At 42.7% G+C, this 12,763-nt stretch overlaps 1 protein-coding gene across 2 annotated transcripts in view; it reads left to right on the forward strand.

The window, feature by feature from the left end:
* Positions 1-12,763, forward strand: part of ECE2 (endothelin converting enzyme 2) — a 101,787-nt gene that overhangs the window by 22,112 nt on the left and 66,912 nt on the right. For both annotated transcript variants that reach the window (XM_060767389.2, XM_067466072.1), the window contains 3 exons: positions 273-359; positions 8,872-9,016; positions 10,269-10,484. In XM_060767389.2, coding sequence (XP_060623372.2) covers positions 273-359; positions 8,872-9,016; positions 10,269-10,484 — 448 coding nt within the window. The remainder of the gene's footprint in view (positions 1-272; positions 360-8,871; positions 9,017-10,268; positions 10,485-12,763) is intronic.

Consider the following 12,763-nt stretch of genomic DNA (forward strand, 5'->3'; position numbering starts at 1 on the left):
TTTTGTTGCCAAATTTGGTGTGATTTCGTTCATTGGTTCTTTTGTTTTTAAGGTACTCATTATGCACAGAGCATCTATCTATCTATCTATCTATCTATCTATCTATCTATCTATCTATCTATCTATCTATCTCATTTTTAGACTTTGGTCCCATCTCCAAGGTGTCTCATGATCTACGTCTTTGCCAATCTGGGTATCCCTAAATCCAAAACACTTCTGGTCCCAAGCACTTTGGATAAAGGATGCTCAACATGTATGCTTTTTCCTTTCAGATGACGGAGTATAAGAGGGCGATGTTCCAGGACGAGGAAGCGCCAGAATCCACCGGAGATGGAAACACCTCTCCGGATGGCGTGGAGGTAAGACGGATCAGGCCTTCGGAGATTTCACATCTAGCACGAACAGTCAAGAAGCGATGCTGCGTCCATGATGCGCTCAATTTTCCTCCGTGTCTCTTCCCAGAGGAATTGCCCCGGCTGCTGCTTGGCAACATAATTATTGTATTAAATTAATAATAACGGGAGTGTCTCTGCTGCCTGAGCAATTACTGCGCTGAGTCTAGCTGCTTAACTGGAGATGTCTGAGAGAAAGAGAGGATGAGAAAGAAAGGGATGAACAAAAAGAGAGTTTGCAGAAAATAGCTTTGGAACACCCTTCATTGCCCTCCAAAGTCACCCATAGTTCTGGTGATTTACGATGATGCCTTTAATCCTTAGGGGAATCCAGGGAGATTTGTTTGACGGGACACGTTTAATACTCTCCGAGGGAAAGATTTCATTTTTGATGATATGGTGCTTATGTGGGAATTAATTAAAAAATCAAATGGGAAGCCTGAGTCCCATTTAGACTACAAGTACTTGCAGATTATGCTTTCAAGGTAAGTGTAAACATCATTTCGTGGGAAAACATTATTTAGGGATTAAAGCCAGACCTTCAGGGAGAACCATAATATCTCATATAATAGGATTGGGCCCAAGATATCTATAAATAAAGTTTTTAAAAATTATATTTGTTGTTGTTTATTTGTTCAGTCACTTCCGACTCTTCGTGACCTCATGGACCAGCCCACTCCAGAGTTCCCTGTCGGCTGTGGCCACCCCCAGCTCTTTCAAGGTCAAGCCAATCACTTCAAGGATGCCATCCATCCATCTTGCCTTTGGTCGGCCCCTCTTCCTTTTTCCTTCCATTTTCCCCAGCATCGTTATATATTCCAAGCTTTCCTGTCTTCTCATGATGTGGCCAAGGGACTTCATCTTTGCCTCTAATATCCTTCCCTTCAATGAGCAGCTGGGCATTATTTCCTGAAGTATGGACTGGTTGGATCTTCTCACGGTCCAAAGCACTCTCAGAATTTTCCTCCAACACCATAGTTCAAAAGCGTCTATCTTCCTTCGTTCAGCCTTCCTTATGATCCATTATTATATTATATTATATTATATTATATTATATTATTTCAAATATGTATATCCCATCCTTCTCAACCCCCCCCCCCCCAAAGTATGGACTGGTTGGATCTTCCCACGGTCCAAAGCACTCTCAGAATTTTCCTCCAACACCACAGTTCAAAAGCATCTATCTTCCTTCGCTCAGCCTTCCTTATTGTCCATTATTATATTACATTGTTGTTGTTCATTTGTTCAGTTGTCTCCGACTCTTTGTGACCTCACGGACCAGTCCATGCCAGAGCTCCCTGTCAGCCGTCACCACCCCCAAAGTCCTTCAAGGTCAGTCCAGTCACTTCAAGGATGCCATCCATCCATCTTGCCCTTGGTCAGCCCCTCTTCCTTTTGCCTTCCACTTTCCCCAGCATCATTGTCTTCTCTAGGCTTTGCTGTCTCCTCATGATGTGGCCAAAGTACTTCAACTTTGTCTCTAGTATCCTTCCCTCCAATGAGCAGTCGGGCTTTATTTCCTGGAGGATGGACTGGTTGGATCTTCTCACTGTCCAAGGCACTCTCAGAACTTTCCTCCAGCACCACAGCTCAAAAGCATCTATCTTCCTTCGCTCAGCCTTCCCTAAGGTCCAGCTCTCACATCCGTAGGTTACTACAGGTTACTTTGACTAGGCGGATCTTTGTTGCCAGTCTGATATCTCTATTCTTTACTATTTTATCGAGACTGGACATTGCTCTCTTCCCAAGAAGTAAGCGTCTTCTGATTTCCTGGCCACAGTCTGCATCTGCAGTAATCTTTGTGCCTAGAAATACAAAGTCTGTCACAGCCTCCACATTTTCTCCCTCTATTTCCCAGGTGACAATCTTTCTTGTTGCCATAATCTTGGTTTTTTTGATGTTTAGCTGCAACCCAGCTTTTGCGCTTTCTTCTTTCACCTTCAATAGAAGGCTCCTCAGCTCCTCCTCGCTTATATTATTTGAAATAATATAATATATTATATTATTTCAAATATTTATATTTCATCCTTCTCACCAACCCCCTCCCCGAGGGGGGAGGACACTCAGGGTGGCTTACAACCAGCAACCATTAGATGCTAACAACAAAACAAACAAGAGCAATCTAAACACAAATTAAACATGGATTCAAACATTAAATTAGAAAATCTCCATTAAAAACATTATTAACAACAATACAACCACATCCAGATCCAAGTCAGTGTCCAGAGTTCTATTCCAAGGCCTTTCCATTATCAATTCTCTGGAGTCATTGCGATAATTACTGCTAAGCCTACTAACTGAATGCCCGGTCCTATAGCCATGATTTGAGTTGGAGCCAATCTAATTTCACTGGGGAGTGTGTTCCACAGACGGGATTATTATAATATCATTATTTATTAATTTATAATTATTTATAATTCATATAATTAATTATTTCTTTATAATTTATATAATTATTTATTATTTATTTATTTATTTAGAACATTTTAGAACATTTACACATAATAATTATACTCTATATGTTTATTTAGAACATTTATTATATTAATAATTATAATCATTTAATTATAATTATTATATTATATTATTATATAACATTATTTATTATTATTAAGTTACTTTCATTCAAATAGGGAAGTGACTACAGAAGGAAGATAATATAATATACTTTTGAACCTAACCATTAAACAAACCAGGTTATACAAGAAGGATGACATTACTAGCCATTATTTATTTATTTAGAACATTTTAGAACATTTATACATAATAATTATAATCTATATATTTATTTAGAACATTTATACATTTATTTATTTAGAACATTTATTATATTAATAATTATAATAATATAATAATTATTATAATTACAATATTATATTATTATATAACTTTTTTTATTATTAAGTTACTTTCATTCAAATAGGGAAGTGACTGCAGAAGGAAGATAATATAATATAATATACTTTTGAACCTAACCATTAAACCAATCAGGTTATACAAGAAGGATACACTTACGATGACATTGCTAGCCATCTTAGCAACTTAAACCTCCATGGCCAGATGCACTGTGAGTGTGTCTACACTCCAGAATTAATACAGTTCAACACCACTTTAACTGCTAAGGTTCAGTGCAGCTTGAGACTAACTGCTATGGCTCGATGCTATTGAATCCTGGAAGTCTGGTGAAGTAGAGGTAGCAAGAAATGTTGTAAAACTACATCTTCCATAATTTACACACCTCTGGAAGATTCCTAGTTTGCCAAAAGATTGTTGCTGTATGTCTTCAAGTCATTTCCCATTTATGACTGAATGAGTGCTGAAACTTCATTAAACTATATCAATTCCATAGCACCATAGCACTATATTCATTCCAGAGTCATGGTTGGAGCCCCCAGTGGGGCAAAGGGTTAAACCCTTGTGCAGGCAGGACTGCAGACCGACAGGTCAGGGGTTTGAATCCGAGGAGAATGGGTTGAGCTCCCTCTGTCAGCTCCAGCTCCCCATATCAGGACATGAGAGAAGCCTCCTACAAAGATGGTAAAACATCAAACATCTGGGTGTCCCCTGGGCAACAACCTTGGAGAGACAGTGCTCTCACACCAGAAGCCACTTGTAGTTTTTCAAGTTGCTCCTGACATAAAAAAATCAAATAAAATTGAGTTATGGTAGCTAAAATGAAGTCAAACTGTTTTAATTCTACAATATAGATGCATTAAATCCATATTATAGCCTTAGGAGATTGATCGCTGGAGAGCTTTTATTGTGTTTTCTTGCATGGCAGAATGGGGTTGGACTGGATGGCCTTTGTGGTCTCTTCCAACTCTAGGATACTAATAAGGAATTGGTAGAACCTTTCACCAGAGGTTCTAGTTTTAGCCCAGGCATGGGCAAACTTGGGCCCTCCAGGTGTTTTGGACTACAACTCCCACAATTCCTAACAGCCTACCGGTCCAAAAGTCCAAAACATCTGGAGGGCCCAAGTTTGCATATGCTTGTTTTAGCCTTTTACTGCAGGAAAACACATTCAATTCAGGGATTCTCCAACTTTGAAGTTACAACTAGGGAGCTTTTACCACTTGGTCTATTATTTGGCGCAGAAGGATAGATATGCAGAGAGAAACTTCGCAGGAAGGGCATTAGGGAATTTTGTCACATAAGCGAAAGCTAGGCACACTCCTTGAGAAGTGTGATTGCAAGCTGCCACAGACTTCTCTCTTTTGCAAGGACGTCCCCTTCACAAGGGCAGAGGAAACCCTTTCAGATTCCTTCCAGCCTTGTGAGCTGCAGATTTGCAAAATGGGAAGAGCAAGTGCAGCATGCCCTTAAAAACAAGCTGAAAGGGAGAATGCGATACAGAAAGAAAAGAGTGATATTGTACAGTACTTGAAATGCAGGCTCAAGGTGCATCTACATTGTGAAAGAGGATGTGGATCCAGAATAGGTCTCCACAGTCACTTATGAACCTATTGCCAAGACTCTGCCCTTGGAAGACAATTGGACTCGGCCATGAGGAATCATTTATGATGACAGTATGACATTGTACTGTATCATCAATGCCATTTAACCCCAGTTCAATGCTATGGAATTGTGGTAGTTGTAGTTTTAGAGTGTCTTTAGCCTTCTCTGCCAAAGGGTCTGGTTTTTTTGTGTTTGTTTTGTTTTTTGTCCTGTCAGGAGTGACTTGAGAAACTGCAAGTCACTCCTGGTGTGAGAGAATTGGCCGTCTGCAAGGATGTTGCCCAGGAGACGCCCGGTCATTTTGATGTTTTTAGTATCCTTGTGGAAGGCTTCTCTCATGTCCCCGCATAAAGAGCTGGAGCTGACAGAGGGAGCTCATCCATGTTCTCCTGGGATTCAAACCTTTGACCTGTCGGTTTTCAGTCCTGCCGGCACAAGGGTTCAACCCATTGCACCACCGGGGGCTCCTAAAGGGCCTGGTGCTTCACCAAACTGCAAATCCCAGTGTTCCATTCCATTGAGCCATTTCAGTTAAAGGAGTGCCAAACTGCATTAATTCTTCAGTGTAGATGTACTCACAGGTACTATAAATGTGTAATGAATTGAAGACACAACAACAAACATTTGGCAAGCTAGATATCTTCTGTTGATGTGGAAACATGATTTTGATTGACTGGTGTGGCATATTGTAGATCTCCCTGCTCATTTTACAGGAGCTGTCCAAGGTGCTGAACCTATTTGGGAAAATGGTAAGGTGTGTTGAGAATATTGGATTTGAATGTTAGAAGACCAGGGTTCAAATCCCTTCTCAGTCATGAAAACTATAAAAAGTATACAATTAATTAGGCCTATTTAAAATGGTAACTTGGTTAACTGAGAATCTCCTTTAGATCCTTTTTCTTCACTTGAGCTTTTCCTGCATTGTGGTCAGTAAGGATTGGTGTGAGGAAGGACTTCACTTCTGCTGTGAACCCATGAAATTGCTTTTATCCAAGTCCCTTCTTCTTTCCACATTATTGGCTTCCCCGTCAGTGAAGTGGGGGGTGGGGGTGGATAATAATGCTGGGCATACCTAATAGTTGTATAAGGTATGATACTGCCAAGGATTACAATAAGAGGATAGATATGGAGTGTGTTGAACCCTCGAACACATTACATAAATCCAGATCTATTATTAGTTCTGTTTAGTCTCCCTTCCTCATGCACCTTTCCACTTTCTCTCTCTCTTTTCCTCCCATTGGAAGCTGATTTCTACACAAACAAAGTCCCATCGAATTCAGGGTTGTGTAGGGACTGAATGCCACATCCACTTATTTATTTATCGTGTTGTTGGAGTTGCACTTAAAAAGAACCCGTTCTGATTTACCTGTTCTGAATAGGATTAGCAAACATTTACTGACCACAAATGAGCATTTCCAAGGCTTCCTAAACGGGCCAATTTTCCTTTTTCTGAAGTACAGCTGAAACATTTTCTCCTGAGACCGCTGTAAACACTGCATGTTGTTTATAACAGATTTATGTAAATATCTAAAACAGTTAGTACTGACACTCAGAAACCTTTTACTGTTGCCAAATATTTTGAGACACCCATTTTTGGTCACAACCCACAGTTTAAGAAGCAGCGCTATAGATGGTGTAGTCATAGAATCCGCAAGTAATCCAGTCTGCTGAAGTTAAACCAGCAAATGTGGAGGAACGACTGTAAACATTCACTCTGGGGGAAAAAATCCCATCTGTGCCCAGTATGAACTTCGATGGAGGCTAACAAAGAAGTTGTAGTAACGCTTCACCACTCACTATCTGTGGAAGATCCCTGCAGGTGGGATTTTGGTAACCGGCCAGGGCACGAGGAGCAGCCATTCATAGCCTAGAAGTCATGAGCTGAGCGCCTTTGCCAAAGGCACTTCTTGTACCTTCTAAGACCTGGTGCCTGAGTTGGCATAATTTCGTCCCTCTATTCTGATCTCTTTCTCTTGCACATCTTGTCTTTCGGATAATATGCCTGTGGGCAGGAACCGTCTTTCTCCTGATGTCTTTTAAGCCACTCCGGTGGCCATTTTCATGAAAGATCCGGGAATTGATGCAATTTGACAGGACTTTAACTACCATGGCTCAGTTTGAGGGAAGCATGGATTTTCTAGTTTTACAAGATCTTTAGCCTTTTTTGCCAAAGAGTGCTCGTTGGAGCCTCCCACACACTTAGAAAAGGTCTTGGGAGTGTTTATGAGGAATGGGCACGTTTAACTTGGAGGAAAGAAGGCTGAGAGGAGACCGGATAACAAGCAATGATGAGATATTTGAAAGGCTGCCATATTCATGGGGGGACAAGATTGTATTCCACTGCTCTGGAGACTAGAATACAGAGTGATGGGTTTAAATTACAGGAAAGGAGATTCCACCACAGGTCTTGGCGGTGGTCAGGGGAGCTTTTCCACAATTAAAACTTGTGCGCCAACTGCGCCCGTATCTTGGGAAGTCTGACTTGGCCACAGTGGTCCACGCTCTGGTTACATCCCGTATAGACTACTGCAACGCTCTCTATGTGGGGTTGCCTCTGAAGGCTGCCCGGAAGCTTCAACTAGTCCAACGAGCGGCAGCCAGATTACTAACAGGAGTGGGGTACAGGGAGCATACTACTCCTCTGTTGTGCCAGCTCCACTGGCTGCCAATTAGCTTCCGAGCACAATTCAAAGTCCTGGTGTTGACCTATAAATCCCTAAACGACTCCGGCCCAGTTTACCTGTCCGAACGGATTCTCCCCTATGAACCATCAAGGTTCTTAAGATCTTCTGGAGGGGCCCTGCTCTCGGCCCCACCATCCTCGCAATCGCGCCTGGTGGGGACGAGGGACAGGGCCTTCTCGGTGGTGGCCCCTCGGCTCTGGAACTCTCTCCCACTAGAGATTAGAACTGCCTCTTCTTTCCTGACTTTTAGAAAACTGGTGAAAGCTTGTCTCTGGAATTTAGCATTTGATGAGTGAGTCAATAACTCCTGACCACACGGACGGATGGCGATGAATTGTGATTTCATTCTGACGACTTGGCCTTATGTAATTATATGACTGTATTTTAATGTGTTAATGTATCATGGGATGTGATGTTTTAAACTACAGTTTATGGATCTTTTGTTGTGAACCAGACTGAGTCCCTCTACGGAGGTTGAGAAGACTGGTATATAAAAATTCTAAATAAACTAAACTAAAATAAAACATTAGAACTTCCTAACTGTAAGGAGAGCTGTTCAACAATGGAACTCTCTGCCTCAGAGTCCAGTGGAAGTTCCTTCCTTGGAGGCTTTTCAACAGAGACTAGATGCCCACCTGTCAGGAGTGCTTTAATTGTGTGTTCCTGCATGGCAGGGAATTAGATGTCCCTTCCAACAATGGAGTCGAGCACAGTCTCCAGATGTCGGAAATGGAAAAAGATGGGAAGCCTTCACCTTTGTTTATGTACTGTCTCTCTTTGTTAATTGTATGAAAAGGTAAAGGTAGTCCCCTGACATTAAATCCAGTCATGTCTGACTCTGGGGTGTGGTGCTCATCTCCATTTCTAAGCCGAAGAGCCAGCGTTGTCTATATACACCTCCAAGGTCATGTGGCCGGCATGACTGCATGGAGCGCCGTTACCTTCCCGCCGGAGCGGTACCTATTGATCTACTCACATTTGCATGTTTTCGAACTGCTAGGTTGGCAGAAGCTAGGGCTGACAGCGGAAGCTCACGGGGCTCCACGGAATTGAACCTGCGACCTTTCGATCAACAAGCTCAGCAGCTCAGTGCTTTAACCCACTGCGCCACTGGGGGCTAATTGTATAATTATAATTGTATAAGTGTATAACAGCATTTAATGTTTGCTGTATATGTGTGCTGTAACCTGCTATGAGTCCCCTTGGGGAGGTAGGGTGGAATAATAATAATAATAATAATAATAATAATAATAATAATAATAATAATTCCATGATTCGATTGGCAATGAGTTTGCCTGTGCTTCTTATCATTTCTGGTCTCTGTCTTTCCTTTCCAGGTGGGCTTCAGGAAAACCGATGCCCCTTTGTTGAGTCGCCTGAGCTCTCGAACCCAACTGAAGCTAGTGCTGTGTGCCATCTCTCTCTTCCTGGCTCTGCTGCTGCTCAGTTCAGTCATCGCTATGGGCATTCAGTATAGTAGAGGTAGGTGAACATGGGAGCAAGGGTTTTGGTTATCATGCAAACATCTCAGGCCTACCTTGGTCACTTTTTAGCTCTTTATTGACGTGAGAAACTGCAAGTCGCTTCTGGTGTGAGAGAATTGGCCATCTGTAGAGGGGACAGGAGGAGCCCCCGGTGGCGCAGTGGGTTAAAGCACTGAGCTGCTGAGCTTGTTGAGGTCGCAGGTTCGATTCCGGGGAGCGGCGTGAGCTTCCGCTGTCAGCCCTAGCTTCTGCCAACCTAGCAGTTCGAAAATATGCAAATGTGAGAAGATCAACAGCACTCCATGCAGTCATGCCGGCCACATGACCTTGGAGGTTTCTATGGACAACGCTGGCTCTTCAGCCTAGAAATGGAGATGAGCACCACACCCCAGAGTTAATGCCAGGGGACAACCTTTACCTTTTTAGAGGGGACAGGAAGGTCATAATCTCTGGAAGCAGCGTGCTCCACCATCATAGAATCATAGAATCATAGAGTTGGAAGAGACCTCATGGGCCATCCAGTCCAACCTCCTTCCAAGAAGCAGGAATATTGCATTCAAATCACCCCTGACAGATGGCCATCCAGCCTCTGCTTAAAAGCTTCCAAAGAAGGAGCCTCCACCACACTCCGGGGCAGAGAGTTCCACTGCTGAACGGCTCTCACAGTCAGGAAGTTCTTCCTCATGTTCAGATGGAATCTCCTCTCTTGTAGTTTGAAGCCATTGTTCCACGTCCTAGTCTCCAGGGAAGCAGAAAACAAGCTTGCTCCCTCCTCCCTGTGGCTTTCTCTCACATATTTATACATGGCTATCTTATCTCCTCTCAGCCTTCTCTTCTTCAGGCTAAACATGCCCAGCTCCTTAGCCTCTCCTCATAGGGCTTGTTCTCCAGACACTTGATCATTTTAGTCTCCCTCCTCTGGACACATTCCAGCTTGTCAATATCTCTCTTGCATTGTGGTGCCCAGAATTGGACACAATATTCCAGGTGTGGTCTAACCAAAGCAGAATAGAGGGGTAGCATGACTTCCCTAGATATAGACACTATGCTCCTATTGATGCACATACTTCTGACTTGCTATAGCCTTTCTCCTATTTTCCATCCAAATCTACTTCCCTGCAATTTCCACCTATACAGCAGTAGAGAGAAAAATCTGGACCGAATTCTGCCTGAGATGCTATTTGCAATTCCTGAAGAATGTGTCTCCGACTCAATGTATGTGTGTGTGTGTGTTTATTCTCTTCTTCCAGACCCTTCGCACAACACTTGCCTAACTGAAGCTTGCATCATCGTTGCTGGTAAAATCCTGGAGGCTTTAGACCGGGAGACCGATCCCTGTGATGATTTCTATCAGTTCGCCTGTGGGGGTTGGATCAAGCGGAATCCGCTGCCGGATGGCCGTTCCAAGTGGAGCACCTTCAACAGCATTTGGGATCAGAACCAGGCCATCATGAAGCACCTGCTAGGTGAGATCTCACTTCACCCAGCTATAAACATGCAAAGACCATTGACCAACTTCCAAACCTTCCTCTCAGCCTCCTTTTACCATTTGAACTGGAACCAGTATCTGGTGGCGACTCAGGAAACTGGGCTGCCAAGATCCAGGAGGGTGGAAATGTGCAAAACCACATATATACACATGTACACAAATATATAAAGTTCTGAGAGTGCCTTGGACTGCGAGAAGATCCAACCAGTCCATCCTCCAGGAAATAAAGCCTGACTGCTCACTGGAGGGAAAGATACTAGAGACAAAGTTGAAGTACTTTGGCCACATCATGAGGAGACAGGAAAGCCTAGAGAAGACAATTATGCTGGGGAAAGTGGAAGGCAAAAGGAAGAGGGGCCGACCAAGGGCAAGATGGATGGATGGCATCCTTGAAGTGACTGGACTGACCTTGAGGGAGCTGGGGGTGGTAACGGCCGACAGGAAGCTCTGGTGTGGGCTGGTCCATGAGGTCACGAAGAGTCGGAGACGACTGAACGAATGAACAACAACAACACACAAATATATACACACTCAAAACACATAGGCACAGACTGGGCCACAGCAATACGTGGCAGGGGATGGCCAGTCACTCATAAAAACACTGAAAAACACAGCAGAAGAGACTTCAAAAGCCAAAAAACTAAAAAATACATTACAATGCATGCACAAAGCCTCATATATACACAAACACACATATATACACAAATATATACACAAACATATACACATATACACAGACTGAGCCACAGCAGCATGTGGCAGGGGACGGCTAGTAGTCTTATATTTATATTAAATTATTCTTGTTATTTAGTTTTAAAAATACTTTTGGAGGAGTAAATATATGAAGGAGAGCAAGCGTAGTATAGTCTGAGGCTGGATCTACACTGCTATATAATCCAGTTTCTGAATCCAGATTATCTGATCTGAACTGTATGATATGAGTCTACACAGCCATATAATCTAGTTCAAAGCAGATAGTCTGGATTCAGAAACTGGATTATATGGTAGTGTATATGGTGTTGCATCCCAGTTCAAGAAATAAGACCATAAGATTAAATCCACCAAACTGGACTGTAGGAAAAGCAATCCTTGTTTATTGATGAAAAATTGGTTACAAAAGAAAGGTAAATGCAGAGTCAAAAAGCCACAGAAAAGCACAGCAGTCAGTAGAATCTCTGAACTTGAGCAAAATTTCAGAAGCCACAAAACAAGAACCAGGGACCTGTTAATCTTTTACTAACCATGAACTTGATAAATACAAGCCTCTGAAATTACCGGCCATGAAACACAGGAATTCTGCCAAGGCACAGCCACAGTCCCAAACGTTGCTTGATCTAAAGAGGCACCCGGCAGGAGGCCTCTTAAACCAAAGAAGCTATTCTTTGAAACGCCCCTTGACTTTTCTGTCTGGGCCTCTTTCTCCTGTAAGCGCTGTGACCTTCGTAGAAACTGGGAAATATTTCTGTCTCTATCTGTTCTCTTTGGTCCTCATTAAAAAACCCAGGTGGAGAGATATCACAGCTAGTGATATCACGGCTAACTTCCAAAACATTTTCCTCCAGCTGTTGGGTTTCGTTTTCATCCCCGCTGACCTCTGCATCAACAACAGATTCCACACTGTCAGAGTCAGGGAGAGCTTGCTCAGTTGGAAAAACTATCAGAAAATCCGGTTCACACAGATCAGGATCAGGCTAAACCCCAACACATGGGGCCTGAGTGTTGAACTAAAGCTCTGGAAAACCAAACCTCTGTCGGTCTGTGCCGCCACACCCAGACACTGCTTCTCTCTTTATCTGGGTGAACCGCTGAGGGTCTTTCTTTGAAGCAATAACTCAATACTTTCAGCAACTGGTGCCAGTCAAGATATGAATATCAACAAAATATTTATTTCCAAAGTCCTTGGCAGGCTCGGCACGACTGGACTGTAGGAAAAGCAATCCTTGTTTATTGATGAAAAATTGGTTACAAAAGAAAGGTAAATGCAGAAAGTTACAACACAAACAGTCAGTTTGAGAAACCATAGAGATGTTCTTACTTTCCTTTTTCTTCAATTACTGAGCTAACCTTTCTCCAAATGGTAGAAAAAATCCTGGGATCTTTCACCCTAACCCTGAGCTGCTATGGTTAGAAAGAACAGGCCTTTCCCTATCTAAGCTCAAGGTTAGCTTTGGAGATGAAGTAATGCTCAATAGTACTCAATAACTATTTCTCTCTATTTCTCAATTGTCTTTCTTAATAACTCAATCTCCATCTGTA

The sequence above is a fragment of the Anolis sagrei genome, chromosome 3, assembly GCF_037176765.1.
Source record: "Anolis sagrei isolate rAnoSag1 chromosome 3, rAnoSag1.mat, whole genome shotgun sequence".
In the NCBI taxonomy this organism is placed as follows: domain Eukaryota; kingdom Metazoa; phylum Chordata; class Lepidosauria; order Squamata; family Dactyloidae; genus Anolis; species Anolis sagrei.